Raw genomic sequence first — 16,597 nt, 5'->3', positions numbered from 1 at the left:
TAGACACTTCACCAACTGCGCCAAGCAAATAATAAACATATTAAATTTCTACATTTGTAAGTATGTCCAATAAAAATTGCTTTTTTGACATTTAACTTGGACATTTATGTACTAAGCATTGCACAAGTGCCGGAAATTAATTCAGTGAAATATATTTTTCCTTTTATGTGATAAACCTTTTGTCACCCACCTCAGCTACCTTTTGTATTTCCTTTTTGCAAACGAGCTGATTTAAGTGTAATTTTTATCGTGGTAAATTTGCGTTTAGTGAACAGTTGAGATATAACGGAGCAAATGCGATGGCATTTCCTAAGTAAAATTATTTCAGTTATCCAATTTTAATTAAACATCTAAAGTAAACATTTACTTATTCTGGCATCAATTTTTTTTACTGCATTCAGTTACTTGTGAACTGTAATTTCATTTTAAGTACAGTCATTATATGGTCGTTGAAAATAGAAAGAGTTCTTACTGGAAACTTTTTGAGAACGGCAAATTTTATAATAAAAATTGAAGTAAAATGAATTTAATTTGAAAATGTTAATGAAAAGCGGAACCATATGAAAAACAATTTGGTTTGATCTAATCCATAAATCTAAAGGTATACAACTAAGTTAAATAAATTGGCATAGGTTTGAGTATACATTGTATTTAAAGACTTATTAACTAGGTACAGTCAGTACACTTGCTGTGTCGGGGAAATTTCAGTGGAACCGTCAAGCAGACGTGACTGCGGACATACCCTGTTTTAATTACATCACTTAATCGATAACAAAAACATACACAATCCTGCATGGGAAAAAAGATGGCGGCTGTAAATTTTACCACAATACACGGCCCATAAAGTGGAACTGAAGGAAAGCCATACATTTTTGCAATATTTGTTCCTGTGCTAAGGACATTGAGTATGCTAGATTTGAAGATGTCTAAACTTTTCTGCATGTTTTTATGAGCGCAGGAGCTCATGATGAATGGGCTCCTGATGAGCGTTGTTAAAGTTTTTGAGTGCTAAGAATTATTGGTAAGTGTACCAGCCGCCAACTTTTTTCCTACGGAGGATTATTTCCGTAACTTAGACCAAGTTTTGCATTCCACATTGAAATGCCTGTGCGAAAGCACGGTGTTTGTTCGTTCTGGGGTGGGTGAAGGGGATGAAGATAAGGGGAGGGGGGTGGGTGAGGTGGTGGTGATCAGAAGTGTCCCGGGGTATGGGGTCTGTCCTGAAGTTTAACGGATAACTGAAATAATATTAGTCAAAATTTTACTGCGTCAGTTGACAAAAGCGCGCCGGTTTGTCAACTTATAGCTGAGATCTTCGAACTGAAAAATTCAGTCACTGATAGCTGAGCTTAGACATGGCTAACAGTTTAAGGACGGTGCCTACTAAATACAAAGGTTTTTGCGCCAGGTTAGGACCACGCGGAAAAAGTAGATCTTTGCAAGGGGTATCGGAATCCACAAAGAAAAAAGAGGGTAGCCACGCATTTTTTCGAGATTATTAGCCCTGAATCTCAACAAAAATGCTGACATCAACATTTTTCTGAAAATAGGAGAGGATATTTCTTCACAGCTTTCTTTAGAATTCACCTTTACATACAGAAAAGCAAACACATTTATAAAGATCTGAAAACTAAATGGTCAATGGTAACATAAAAACCATTTTTGGTATGTTTTTAATGACAAAATCGTTGCAACAGCACTTTTAGCGTCTCTGACAGCCTTCCTCTGTTTCAGCTAAAATACAGTCTAAATATCGTTTGCTCACAACCAGAAACTAATCACCTGCTGAATAGGCTTGCCACTTCCATTTCATAACATAAAATATAGGGGTAACCACGCGTTTCTTAAAGTTATTGATCCTTTTTTAAACTTTTTACGGTGCTTGTTACATTTTTTCCTGTCACCTCCCAGTAAGTAAAACATTTGCGTATCTCGCACTTGTTTTGCGCGCGCACTACGCCATCTGCAGGCACATGTTTACAGTTGGATTTCAGTATAATTTTCGACAGATAACAGCTATTTTTTCAGCTGGAAGACGTTAACAGTTAGTGGTTAGCGATATGCTACTGTTCTGGTGTTCCTGGTTTAAGTACAGGTTCATTAAACTTGATTTGGTCACTGTAGGAAAATTTTGCTTTCAATTTAGTTGTGTACTTGGTAGCGTAGTTGATTACGTCATGTCAACCCAGCGCGCGCGTGGCGTTTAAACCATGCCTTACGTGATGCGTAGAACGTGTGCGCACTAACAAAAGTAGGCACCGCCCTTAACACATAACTCACAAATAGCCGTAAATCAAACTGATAGCTGAAACCCTCCTTTTCACTTCCCGTAGTTTTTACTCATAGTTCCAGCCTCTTACTTGATGGCTTCCGGCTTGTTATGCTTTCGCTACGGATAAAAAAATGTTTACGCAATGTTACACATTTTGTTCTGCAGTAAAATTTTCCTGCCTTTTGCCTTTTCTAGCCTTCTTCGGCGTCCTCTTTTCTTTCCGGTGGGAACACAATTTTTCAATTGTTGACCTCTGGCGAAAGTAACAGGGCAAGTTTATATTTTAATTCTTGGGTCAGACATAAGTTTCGTGCTAACGGAGTAGTCTAGAACCTAGGTGATTCCCAACTGAAAGAATTGTTTTTTGAATGATTTTACTAGAAGATCCTGGTACTGACAGTTCTAGACTATTTCTGTCACGCAACGCTATACTTAGGGTTGCATTGTGTGACGTGAAAGAGAGGGCCAAATAAAAGCAACTGAAAAAACAAACAAACAAACAAACAAACAATAAAAAAGAAAAAAGAAAGAAACAACAAAAACAGCAACAACGAAAAAAGACAAATAAAGAAGTAAACAAAATAGTGGCAAAACAAAACCGGGCCCACAGAACCTGGATCGAGAGCATGAAAACGAGGTTTCCCGCCTATTTCAAACATGGCCGCTGGAACAGTGAACATCTTTCGCGTTTTCTCAGACTTCTTTGACACAGTTCACGGAGATTCTGCAAATTCTGATGATTTCCCTATGTAGAACACATTATAAGGTCAGTGTAAAAGCTCTGATTGAACCTCAAAGCTCACTGAGAGCAAATTTACAATTTCTAAAAGACAAAACACAATCAATTGTCTTTCAATCGACAGCATTCTCGCCACATTGTTGTGATGCATTTCGTTCACCGTGACAGTTTATAGCGCTCCTTAGTTAGATCAACAAAGGTAAGTGTGAATTTTATCATTGCTGCACAATTGACCGACGAAAACAAACCGATAAATGGAATGGAGATATGTGGAGTTACTTGACTCCAACATTTTATGTCGTTGTCTAGTTAGTTTGAGGTTTTATCGTCGTTATCACACGTGTACAAATTATTTGATTCGCATGAACTTCGATCTCTATAGAATAATAGTATGAGTTCTGCTTCTGCATTTAAATCATACATATACACAGGCATTGTGTTCTTCCCGCATGTACATGTCTTTCGTTGAGAGAATACGATCAAATTTTGTGAATATATACATGTAACTCTCCCCCGCAGCCGATTTAGCGATGTCACGCAACGCTCTTTGGGGAAGCGTTGCATACGACATCCCATAAAACGGCCGTGGAGGGGACTAGTAATTTATGGAGAGCTTTGTGAATGAAGCAATCTGAAAAAGGAGAGGCTAAAATGGTTGATTACTACTTGTCTTGTCGACGTTACGGCTATGACAGCCATTCATCAGCATTTCCTCTTTCAACAAACAACCTTACCCACTGCTACATTTGAATGGCTTCTGCAAGAGTTCATTTCTTTTCATTGCAATTATTTTCCTCGACACCTCGACACAAACGCCAGTCTTGATTGAATCATTTATTCTTTCATTTGTTTTGTAAATACGTTAGAGAAACTTGTTTTTGTTATACAAGCCGAGAAATTGTTTTTAAATTGGAAAAAAAGCCATGTTAATATATTCAGAGGGTACGGTCAATATATCTTATTAGATATTTTGGTGTGTACTATCGTTGTAGATTTTCACGAGTTGTGCCGTATTTTGACGAGCCCGTAGTGCGAGTCAAAATACAAACAACGAGTCAAAATATAAAGCGATAATACACACCAAAACATCTAATGAGATTTATTATCCAACTGCTGTAGTCAATAAATTGTCGATGAAAATAGGGAGAGTGTGACAACTTTGCGTGCGCGCGCCGACCTGTACGGCAAGCAGGTTTTCTACTGTACAAATAACTGTACAATATCGCTGTATATTTGTACTGTTATTTGGACGGTATTCGCTGCAGCTGGATAATAATTGCAATTATAAAATCCTTATAAGATTATAAGATTAAATTTGGAAATACAGTTAACAATAAAGATTAGCGAAAAAACTGAGCAACGACGTTTCGGTGTCATCCTGGCACCATTTTCAAGTTAAAAAATATTTGTGCGAAAAGTAAACTAATTTATACCAATGGTAGAGGTGCGAAATTGAATAAATTAAGATTAAGATAGCTGTTCAATGTTCATGTTCAATGAGGTGTCAAACACTGGTAATGAGTTCAGTGTCTGTTCAAAGCCTAAACAAATACTTTTGCGCGAATGGAGTCTGACTGTGTGTTAAGGCTCGGTTTCTTCTTGTGAATCCACAACATTTCGTGGATCAAGCAATCGAACTTTCCCTGACATTTCTTTAGGATCTTAAAGTTGTTAGTCAAGTCACCAACTGTATCAACTCGGTGTTCATTTTGAAGGTGTTTTCCGATGGCGGTAAATCGGTGTTCCTCAATGCGCTTGTAAAGATGACGGCTAGTGTAACCGACGTATTCTGCATCACACAGATCACATATATAGTTATAAACAACGCACTGTTGATTGATCAAAGGTGGTTTTAGCTCTTGTACTTTGAGATCATCGCCAATTTTTGCCAGACTTCTACAGACGCTACGTGGACGATACACTAGCCACAATGAAAGACATACCAACCGCAGAAGCCTTTCTGAAGACTTTAAACAACTGTCATCCATCCATATCCTTCACCATGGAGATCGCATCTAACGGTAAGCTACCATTTGTCGGCATTGAAATATGCAAGAAGGGCTGCAAGCTGGTAACAAGTGTTTACCGTAAACCCACAAACACTGGTCTCCTCTTACACCACCAAAGTCATGTCGACAACCGCTATAAGAGATCTTTAGTTAAAACCATGTTAAACCGTGCTTACCGCTTGTCCTCAACATGGGAACTATTCTCAACAGAATGCGAACGCCTTAAACTGATCTTTTCTAACCTCAAGTACTCAGATTCTCTTGTGAACTCCACCATCACCCGTTTCGTTAATTCAGTGATGTCACCAGACACAAGATCGACGCCTCCAACAGAGAATATCTACCGCATTGTCCTGCCTTTTAAAGAACAGAAATCAGCGGACATAGTAAAGAAACATCTCTCGGACTTGAGTAATAAACTTGATCACAAACTACAGCCGGTGTTCAGAAGCCGTAAAATTGGCGATGATCTCAAAGTACAAGAGCCAAAACCACCTTTGATCAATCAACAGTGCGTTGTTTATAACTATATATGTGGTCTGTGTGATGCAGAATACGTCGGTTACACTAGCCGTCATCTTTACAAGCGCATTGAGGAACACCGATTTACCGCCATCGGAAAACACCTTCAAAATGAACACCGAGTTGATACAGTTGATGACCTGACTAACAACTTTAAGATCCTAAAGAAATGTCAGGGAAAGTTCGATTGCTTGATCCACGAAATGTTGTGGATTCACAAGAAGAAACCGAGCCTTAACACACAGTCAGACTCCATTCGCGCAAAAGTATTTGTTTAGGCTTTGAACAGACACTGAACTCATTTCCAGTATTTGACACCTCATTGGAATGAACATGAACATTGAACAGCTGTCTTAATCTTAATTTATTCAATTTCGCACCTCTACCATTGGTATAAATTAGTTTACTTTTCGCACAAATATTTTTTAACTTGAAAATGGTGCCAGGATGACACCGAAACGTCGTTGCTCAGTGTTTTCGCTAATCTTTATTGTTAATTATAAAATCAACAGTATAAATAACATCATGTGGTCGGAATGAGCTGGCAGGAAGCTGCTAGAGATTCTGATGAGCCATGTATATATTTTTTGAAGAGTCGCAATGATTAAACATTTGGATCTCCACTCTTCTTGCATACGTACTTTTAATATTGCGAATTTCTGTTCTAAGTGCAATGCCCCGCCAGGGCGTTAATTAACAAGAAATCGAAACGTCGGTCAGTAGCCGATAGAAGCAAATTTATTGTCACTTGGATACAACTTTCTCTCGGACACTTAAACATTCATTTTGAACAAAGCACGTGGCTTCAGTATATTTTGTGATATTACACAAGGGTTATATGTGATTTTACATTAATGACATAGGCCCGCCTGGCACCTTTGTATGTATATTCCGGTGTATACTGCGAAACATTCATGCCGATTGGTTAAGAGTTTTCATAGTTTTGTTTAAAGGGTCAATTCTGCCTACTAGAGGCGAGTCAGTGTTTGTCATTTCTAAGAAAGTCTTGAAATCAAAGAAAACTGGAAAGTACCATTCGATGAGCTGAAAAAAGAAAGGAAAAGAGGATAACACCTATGATATTTTCGAGCATGTTATCGTTCTCAAACAATAAAGTGTTAGCGGGATTTCGTGCGCGAGTACTTTTTGGTCGCGGAGCTTCAAAAACCCGTCAGCTACTCAGGTTACGCTGTGTGGAGTGTATGCACATGACGTCATGGCAGCCATGTTGGTGTTCCAAAACAATGAAGCAGCGGTCAGGTTGGTGTACCAAGCCAATCCTATGGGAGTTCAACTCTTTTCTTATGTAAACACTTTCTTTTGTTCCAATAAATTTGCATGGCTGCTGGGCACGTGAGTGAATACGCTCTATCAGAAGCTAAGGGATTTGATCGAGGGAAATTAATTTATGCTGTTTACTTTTATGATTTTACGAGGACTGTGGCTTCCTTTCGATCTTTTTTCCGTACTTAATATTTTATTAAGCGATTCGTAAAGCCGCCGCGTTGAATAATTTGGCGAGTGACTAAAACTACTTAGAATGCGAGGGCAAGGGTTGAAAGGTGATGTTTGTCTTAGGGAGGGGTTAGGGAGATGAGTTTTGTACTAGGGAGGGGGTAGGGAGGCGATATTTGTCCTAGGGAGGGGGTAGGGACGTGTTGCTCTTCCTGGAGCCGAGAAGACAAAACTAGTCCTAATTGGTTGAATATTAATGGAATAGCTAGACGTGCCAAGAAAATTTTGTCCTCTACCCAGATTTCGCTCATTGAATTATCCAACATGGCGGCTTCACTATCGAACATGAGGGCCCGCCGATGTAACCAAAAAAAAAACAAGACAAAAACCAGACAAGGACCATTCGTAGGTCATCTTGCTTCGTTAAAATCCGTTACGATAAGGTTTGTATTGACTAAGTTTGTGTATATGTTCTGTGACAGAATTGCTCACTTGAAACAGCGATACTACACCACCATTTAGAATCGTCACGTCATACGACCGTGACTGGGGAACGAAACTTGGAGCAGTAACTGTATTGACTAACCGGACACCTTCGTTGGCCAGAGCAGAAATAAATAAAACAACAATTTTGACCAAAGAAATAGTGCGCTTAAAGTACCAACAACAGTTGCAAAAGTGTAACTTTACAATTTGAGTTCACACAGAGGTTGACTGGTGTTAACAGACGACAGACTGTAGAGGACTTCAGTAGTATTCCTTGAACATTCTAGCGACCATTCCCTGACCACGAGCACCTGAAAATAAAAAAGAAAAAGAAAGATTAGCAAGTAGTTCAAGTGACCGAGTACATGATTTAATTCAAACTGCAACACCTAACTAATTCTTGAGCCAAGTTTACATCTTTGTCCTTTACTAAATGAGGGTCTATGTGGGTTTTGCTGAAGTCTCAGTTATAGGTGACTTTTCGACGATTTCGTAGCTATCAGTTGATTAATGTAAGTCCATTTATCAGCTATCAGTAAATAGCAATCGTACAAAGGAGTAATTACAATGAGGTACCTGTCTAGAGTGTTTGCCTTTATTTTTTGCCTAACCAATCCACCCACCCCTGCATCCGCTCCTGAGTTGATTTCGAACTTAATCCCTTTGCTTACCGCAGAAGGCGCATGTGTCAGCACAGTTTTTCCGAAGATAATCCTTCCATCCTTCAATTGAACAGTACCCTTTCTGCTTGCGACGCTCGCAGAGCACTTGTGGCAGAACGTCGTAACATTCATCTGAAAACGGAAAGAGAAAATGAAGCTGTGTTTTCATTGAAAAATCAATGAGTTTAGCTTTTAGAGTTTTCTATTTAGTTCCATGATATAGTTTTTGACAGGAACGATTGTAAAATTGATAGGTGGGGACGGGCTGGAAAGGGGCGGCGGGAGCTGGGGGGTGTGAACTTTATGCATGCCGTAGCATTTTACTCCTGATTTGTGCTTATTCCTTGGTGGTTGTCACCTCTTGGTGCCTTTTCCATTGCGCCATTGCAAAATTCTCTTGGCCCCGCTGCCTTGGCGAATACCACTCCTGTCACTTGCTCTTCTCTCGCCTTCGTAAAGTTCCTGCCCACCTTACTCCCGGTTTCCCGGCCTACTGTCCCCCCCCCCCCCCCCCCTCTCCCCTCCTCGATAGATGATAAAGAAATCGCTTACTTTCACACTCTCTTGAATCCTTGCAAGTAGAAGTTGCCTCTGAAAATGGAACAAGTAAAATTTATGCCTGTATTAGAAGGGATAAGGGAGGACACGGTTTTAGTATTGAACCAGAACTATAAGAGTCCATATTTAAATACCTTTCATCCTGTGACTGATAAAATTACTTTATTGTTTTGGCTGAGAGTAGGTAAATCTATCTTTGATTTTTGATTTGTACTGCAGCTAAAATTAATGCACGCGTTAATGAGAGCTCGAGCAAGCAAGGATTTGCGCTGTTTGTGTGCATAATATTTGTAACTCTTTCAAATTACACCGATTGGATTAGAATTTTGAGAACATTTTCAAATATTTCTCGTTGAGTAAATCCTTTTTGTACTTGCATTTACACGATAGGTACTTATTTGTTGCCCTTAATTTCCAGTTCTCGTCTCGTTAACCCATTAAAGATGATCAGATAATGCAGTGATATCAGTTATACCAAGAGAGGGGGTCTTAAGACGATATTCCTAACTAGCTGATAATTGGCTTGACTCTCATCGCCCATGTACCTGATAATATATTGATATTTTGAGGAGAAATAAGATTTTGACCGTTGTAGAGAACTGTCAAACTTATTTTAGTTACTTCGCTTACTGTGTTAGTAAGCGAGGGACCTTTGTAGAAACCCCTATGCACATGCGCCACTTCGCGCATTTCATTTCCTGTGTGAATGATCGAATTTTAACTGACTTGTTTTGCTATGAGCTGAACGGTCAACCTGACCTGATTTACTTTTTGTAGTGCTTACCCGCGACTCTAGGGTTGAATCAAAGGAATAAACCTACTGTATAATTATTTAACAAGATTAAGAGTTAGGCGGACTAGTTGTTCGTACTTCTGCAGTAGCCGCAGGTCTCTGGACAGGACTCCCTAAGAAGTCTATAGTTGCCCGGAGTAAAACACATGTCCTTCCTCATCGAGCAAAACCTTCTGGACTCTTTGTTTTCGCACGCTGAAAGAAAGATAATGCTCGTAAGATAAGCGATAGTTAAGGTTGTACCTACAATGAGTCGGTGACGTTTTGACGTCTTTTCATTTCTGGCCAGCAGGTGTTTCTTTATAGGCATGCGCAACCTTCTTGGTTAAACACAGATCTTGCACGAAGTTCGCTTTTCAACATGTACAGCTAATGAACAACGCAATTTAGAAATGTTTCGTTATGTTTCATTATTGGCAAGCAGGTGTTTCTTTATAGGTACGCGTAACCTCGGTTAAACACAGATCTTGCACGAAGTTCGCTTTTCAACATGCACAGCTACTGAACAACGGTGTTTCGAAATGTTTCGTCTTCTGTAAACCACCTCAATCTTCCTAGTCTTAATCCTTGTGTTTTTCCATTTTCATAGACTCATTATTCCCTCTTTAGCATTTTCTTGCCGTTGTAAATAAGTTTAGAACATACAATACATATAGTCAGTGCTTGTGTAAACTAGTTACCGGGGCATCCCTGTCCATTTGGGCCGGTGGCAGCGTTAATCCCGTCCCAGCAACAACCATATTTGGACACCTCGTGATTTTCATCATGGCATACCTCAGGCGATGGAGGCTCTACAGATTTGCGGGGAAAAAATCAGTCACACTCGCTTATTATTGGAACGTTATTTTGGTATGATCTTAAAATTAGTTGTACAAAGTATTTAAAATAAGCAGAATGACTGAAAAGTACTTCAATACAGCTCTTTTATGTGGTTCTGTTTGCTGTGCAGTAAAAAATTGTAACTTTTACGTCTGTGGTTGAACCCCTGACCCCTGTGTCTGACCGTTAAATTCAAACGTAAGTTTTACTTAAGATTATGTTTGTTGCTTCTAGTTTGGACGTCTATCAGTGGAACCAAGAGAATATGATACATTCTCGGCTTGGTGAAACCCTAAGGTTGAACTGCTCAATAATTTTTACTTGAATTTTAAGACATTAGGAGCATCACAGTGAATGGTGCCACATGAAAGAACTGTTCAAGAGCTTTCATTTGAATGATCATACTAGGGTTTCATTTACCGAATCCCACTACCTGCAGTAATTAATCTTTGCCTCTGTAGTGAACGAATTTAACTATGTCATTGTCTTTTATTACTTTTAGAAAACCATTCATTAAAAAATATACCGGATTGAAATCACCTCCAGACAAGTGAGTAGCCAATTGTCTTGTTAGCTTTTCAGATTTCTTCATGTTATTTTTATTCTAAATAGTATAAACAACACATTATTGAACTGAATTGAGACTACACCAACGTTTTTAAGCTTGCTGCCCATAAGCGTCCTAAATGGGGCCTAATAATAATAATAATAATAATAATAATAATAATAATGATAATAATAATAATAATAATACTTATAGCAATAACAATAACAATAAATAATTATAATAATTACAATAATAATATTAAAATTTATAGAGCGCCATTTCCCAATGGTTCAATGCCGCTTTACAAGAAATTAAATCTATAAAAAAAAATTACCTAGTATAATGACGACAGTGGTTTGCTTAAGCTCACTAATGTTCCTTTGTCGTAACCATACTTGTTCATTTTTTGTTTTTAAATACGTCAGAAAAAGCACGTTAAATATCGTGACATAGCTCCTTGAACTCGAAAGGTGATATATCACACACTAAAGACTGTGTTTTAACACATTTCCAAACGTGGGAAAGAGCGTTGAAAAACCGACGCGCAGTGGAGTATTTTTTCGAGCTTCGAGGTGTTGGAAATTGTGGTGAAACACTGCCTCTAGTGTTTGGTTTATCTTCTCAATCAAAATTGAAACGAAGGAGAAAAAGGAGTGATAATATACTAATTTAGATCATCTATCCAAACTTGAATTTGATAATGAGGGTAAAAGCTTACCGCAGAAGTTGCAGGTTTCCATGCACAATCTCCGTATCATTACTTGCACACGGCGAAACGGTGATCGACACTGTCCACCAGCCTTCCACTTTTCACATTTCCTGGACTCGTAGTCAAGGCACCAATCTGAAAAAATATTGTTAAAGGGAATTCTATTAACCGTACCTCAGTAAGATAGGATGAATAGTAGGAGAGTTGATCCCCCTTACAGGCCTTATTCCCAAGGTAATCCTTCTCAATTGAGCTATTTTTAGATCACTCCGGTGTTGGAAATCCCAGTCCAGTGAGGCAAATTTCTACTGGTAAAAAAATATAGTTCACCTAAAAGTTTTTTTTTATTCACCTTAAAGTTGTATAAGAAGACTGGAAATGCCCAACCTTATTTTGAAATTTCCATTTATCAGCCATCAGTAAATAGCAATCGTACAAAGTAGTGATTACAATGAAGTACCTGTCTAGAGTGTTTGCCTTTATTTTTTGTTTGTTTTTCGCTTCAGATCTAGGCTGCTAAGGAATCATGTTTCCATAGCGCGGCCGGGCACGAAGGACTGGGTGAGTGCAGTGCGAGTACGGTGTTATTGAGATGTTTGCACTTTTTTTGTCGTCTACTCGTAAATGCTATTTTTTTTAATCAAGACATTTGCTCTCTGTAAAAATATTTTTTCACTGTAACTGTATTTCTTGTTTGTACAAGAGCTCAGATCATCACTAAACGTGCAATCGGACTCAACTCGCGCGAAGCTTTTCTATTAGCGTGTTTGCATTATCACGCACACGTGAAAGCCATCTAATGATATTCAAACCTCGGCTCTTTCACTCTAGATAATGATGCTCGATGCGTTGAAACGTCGAATAACGTTAATTTTAATATTTCTTGAAGATTACGTAATCTGCTATATTTTCCGTCAGCACAGTTGGTCGCTTACGGGAGATGGTCGCTTACGAGAGCTCAGACCATATTGACCATACTGGGTCAAAATTTTGCCTCATTAGCATAAGGTAACTGCAGATACTTACCCCATGTTTTAAATGTTTTATTCATATGAAAAGTCAATTTCAAGAAAATCTTCGGTACTTCTCATTGAGAAATTTCCGTCTCTTGTACTACCATGAGATACGATAATGTCACAAAACCTTATAATCCAAATTCCGCTCTGTTATCTCTCAAGAGGTCGTTTACGGGAGGTTAAAAACAAAAGAAAATTTCAAACTTTCAGCTCTAGAAGTGGTCGCCTAAAAGAGGTTCCAAATATAGTGATTTGACTTGGAAACTTTTGGTATTTTGGAAAACTGGTCGCTGAGGATCGCCGGAGAGGTGGCTCGACTGTATGTTGGTTACGTAATCATGCCACGAGTGAAATATTTAAAGAGTTTGTTATTTCGGAGCCGGAGTTGTCATTCGACGGTACCTCCTTTTGAACGCTTCCTTCTTAAAAATTGATTTTCTTTTCAATTGTTGCACGTTATTTCAAATAACTGACTGTCTGGTCAATAACGTGATGCCCCTTCAATACGTCTGGTTCGTTACTTAAACTTAGTTAGAAATTATTTTCGTGTCCTTGCATCGTAGAGCGATTACTCGACAAAGTATATTATGTAAGTATCCTCGAGGATACGTACATGATGGCTTAAAAAATCCCATCGGAGGAGAGACCATCGCAGTTAAATGCACATTTTAAGTTGTTGTGATGAAGACTGAAAAAAAGAAGATTCAAGCTCAAACAGGATTTGAATTTCGTGCGTACATTCTATTTCATGTAGTCCAAAAAAATTTACTCGAAGCTTTCTTCATTTGCTTTCAATTTCACCAATAATAACTGCAATCATGGTAATTAAGTGCTCTTTAGTTTTGTTTATCGCGGTTTGGGAGCAAAAAATGCAAGATATAATTAGGAATTTTCTCGCCGAAGCCGTTTGGGAGCAAAAGATTCAAGCTACAATTAGGAATTTTCTCACAAAAGCCGCATTACAATAATATCGTATTCGTGGTCAAAACAATGAGGTACTTGTTTTGTTAAGGTGGTTTTGTAAACTGGAAACTATGCTTGCCTAGTACGAAGAGTCGTGCCGTTTCTACGTTATGCATGGCGTCAGCAGCTTGTCTCAGCCAATTAACACGCCCCCGAAGTGAATTTCTGTTAAATGATTAAATGCATTCAAGGGAGGTTAGAACTGACTACTTTAACTGTTTGATTTGTCTTGAGGGTTCTATTTTAATTAAAGTTGAGGCTTGATTGCTTACTTCCTTTTTTTTAGTTTTTTTTTTTCGTTTTCATTGATAAATTTTGCGATACAAAAGAATCTGTGATATTTTGTTGTTTATCTCCACAAAACTTTGAATCTCTTATAAAACAACAAGAGTAGTAACAAAGAAGTTTTCAGAATATGAATTGTATTACTTACTTGTAACCGAGTTTAAAATAATTCATTATTTAATAACCTAACCACGGAAAGGTAACCCTGCTGTAATGGAAATGGGTGCTTGTTGTTTTTGTGTTCGTCTTGCAGCTTGCAAATTTGAAATTGTCAATGCCGGCTAAAAGTTGGTAACAGGAAACACGTGAAAACACAGGAACATTTTTAAATGTAATTGATAATGCGGCTGGTTTTTAAGGAGGCATTGCATTTTCTTTTTAAACCACTGTACTGATACTCGTTAGTATAGTCGTTAGATATGGACCGTGCAATATTATTTACCAAGCAACCCGGCTAGCAGATAATAAACTCTGTCGGCAGACAAATATAAACGGTCAATTCTATAACTTGGCGTTCTCGAGAAAAGTAATGAAATCTCAATATATTGGTACTTAATTTTTGAATAACTATTATTTTTGCCACAAATCAAATCTTCAGACTGCACGAACTTACTTACATTTCCTGTTCAATCTCTGAGCTGAACAAATTTGCGTTAAATAAAACGAAGAACTTACCATCGTATTCTCCTCTCGAGATTTGTCCGTATACCAGAAAAATCACAACAACGACTAACAACTTCGAATTCCTCTTGCATTTCATTGCTAGACTACAAAGGACAGAGGGATCCAAATAGGTTGGTAGCTTCGTCAATACAGTTTTGGCGCGGAGCAGAAAAAGAAAGTTACTTCTTCCTACGTTGAAAGGCAATGAAACACTGAGATGACTTCTTTTATACCAGAAAGAGCCCTGAATGGATAGAAGTTTAGAAGGTTGGTGGTCGTGTTTCCTTAAGGACCCCCGTGTCTCAACTTTCTCAATAATTACGTTTGCTTTTGTGTTGAGTGCACTCAAAGAAATCGAATGAAGTGTTTTAAAGTTTCAATGTCTTTGATTGATCACGCAAATCTTTTAGTAAAACTTGTTTTCGTGTTTGGACAAGTTTTAGAGACACAATAAACTCGATACGACTGCTATCGCGTAAAACATATTTCATGTTGAATGTAAAAAAGTGATTTGGAGTAAGTTCTTTTGCCTGGTGAGTTGACGAGACAAACATGATCTAATTATATCCAAAGCAGCCTGGGACCCACCTCGAACTATCATGCGGCGCTAAACGCTCTGTTGTAAACAGCGACAAATCTAATTCTTCGGAAAAACGTGACATTGGCGAATGAACACTACATCGGGACAGGTGGAAAATACCATGAATCTTTCAGGTTTTTGTTTTAGTTTTTTTTTGTCATAATTAAAGTAAAACTCATCAGGGTTTATCCTTTTTGGTTTGTCTTTGAGATCCCACGAAAGGAAGTTTCTTTGCCATAATCTCAGTGGTCAGTCAGGTCGTTGATTTGGTTGCAGTAATGAAAAGCAATAGCTAAATATTTCTCGGGGCCGGTTCTTCCGTTCCTTAACGTCATTCACCTACAAATTAAATCATAAAATAATTACTGATATACTACGTCAGATAACGTCTCTATTCCCTTCCGAGTTACAGGCTTATTTAATGTTCGATTCAAGTCGAACGAATGTACTTGTTAAGATATTTTCTCTTTTTTGTTGTTGCGGAATGAAATTAAAGTAACTGGGTAATTCTAAGAACGCGTGGGTTTACACTCTGGGTGATCCAATACAAAGGATCTCTGGAGTTGAGTTTCGTTTGATACATCTGTTTTTCTTTACACTTCACGGATTTTATGAATAAAGGGGGACTTCATTTTTATTTCTAGGGAAAATTTTGTCTCTTAGAGACAATGCTGTACAGTTAATAACAAAAGAGGACTTGACATTGCTTGTAAGGAACATTTTTTCCACTTTCTTTTTTGTTGAATAACATGACTGTACAGATAAACTTCAATTCTGTTTCAGTAAGGAAAAGGCTTTGTTAAAAACTTAAGAACAGTTCGAAATTTTACTAGTTGGGAAAGAAAAGGGTTTTGTTTACTTAGAAACAATTTTGCGTATTTTGTAAAAAATGGGGCTACTTTGTAAACACGGCTTTGTTGATTAGAAACAGTCTTAAACATTTTGTAAAAACAAACCTCAATACTGTTTCTAAGGAAGTCTTATTTACCGTATGTAAACCAAAATAAAAATTATTTCTAAGGTTCATCGACGGCTAATTTATAATTGTGCTTACAGTGTTGAAGACATTGTCACGCAGGAAAGTGATGAGAGAAAGGAAGTTCGTTCAGTGGAACATGTATTGTATTGATGCATCAACCCAACCTCTTTCCAAGGGGCGGGAAAAGGAAAGAGCCTGGAAACGAGGTTGGCATTAACCCTGAAATCGCATTCAGAACAGGCACACACTGATCTGTCCGTTGGCAAGGAGAAATGGAAAATTCTTAGACCTCCCTCGTTTCACTTTGGTCTTGCGTTGAAAGATTGCTTGGAACGTAAACTTGAGCTTACGCACACTGAACAGCAAGGTGGTCTGACAAACCGCCAAAAGTTGACCTTGCAATGTGAAAGACATGAACAAGGGAATTTTAACTGACAACTGTCAAATACAAATGCCGTGGCAAACTCGAATGTTTGATCTTTGAAATGCTGTGGATTAAGAACAAAAGACGAAACAGAACACGCAAACGGATTCCATTCG

The 16,597-nt window shown here is 38.2% G+C and overlaps 1 protein-coding gene across 1 annotated transcript; it reads right to left on the bottom strand.

The window, feature by feature from the left end:
* Positions 1–6,258: 6,258 nt before the first annotated feature.
* Positions 6,259–14,725, bottom strand: LOC110055535 (uncharacterized). Its single transcript, XM_020761930.2, has 7 exons — positions 14,511–14,725; positions 11,581–11,706; positions 10,177–10,287; positions 9,575–9,691; positions 8,698–8,736; positions 8,155–8,277; positions 6,259–7,794 (listed from the first exon to the last, which is right to left on the bottom strand). The coding sequence occupies exons 1-7, from the start codon at positions 14,593–14,595 to the stop codon at positions 7,745–7,747; spliced, it is 651 nt and encodes a 216-aa protein (XP_020617589.2). The 5' UTR covers positions 14,596–14,725; the 3' UTR covers positions 6,259–7,744.
* Positions 14,726–16,597: the final 1,872 nt, after the last annotated feature.

Source organism: Orbicella faveolata, unplaced genomic scaffold, assembly GCF_042242905.1.
Source record: "Orbicella faveolata isolate gen_17 unplaced genomic scaffold, um_ofav_v1 contig_47, whole genome shotgun sequence".
Lineage (NCBI taxonomy): Eukaryota > Metazoa > Cnidaria > Anthozoa > Scleractinia > Merulinidae > Orbicella > Orbicella faveolata.
The sequence above is the reverse complement of the archived record's forward strand: the minus strand, read 5'-3'. Positions and strand labels throughout refer to the sequence as shown.

Excerpts from the sequence above, each read along its gene's own strand:
- LOC110055535 (XM_020761930.2), bottom strand. The coding sequence starts at position 14,595 with ATGAAATGCAAGAGGAATTCGAAGTTGTTAGTCGTTGTTGTGATTTTT. Across the intron at positions 10,288-11,580 it reads GGAAACCTGCAACTTCTGCG|AGCCTCCATCGCCTGAGGTA; the intron begins GTAAGCTTTTAC and ends GCAAATCTGTAG. Across the intron at positions 8,737-9,574 it reads GACCTGCGGCTACTGCAGAA|AGGCAACTTCTACTTGCAAG; the intron begins GTACGAACAACT and ends TTCCATTTTCAG.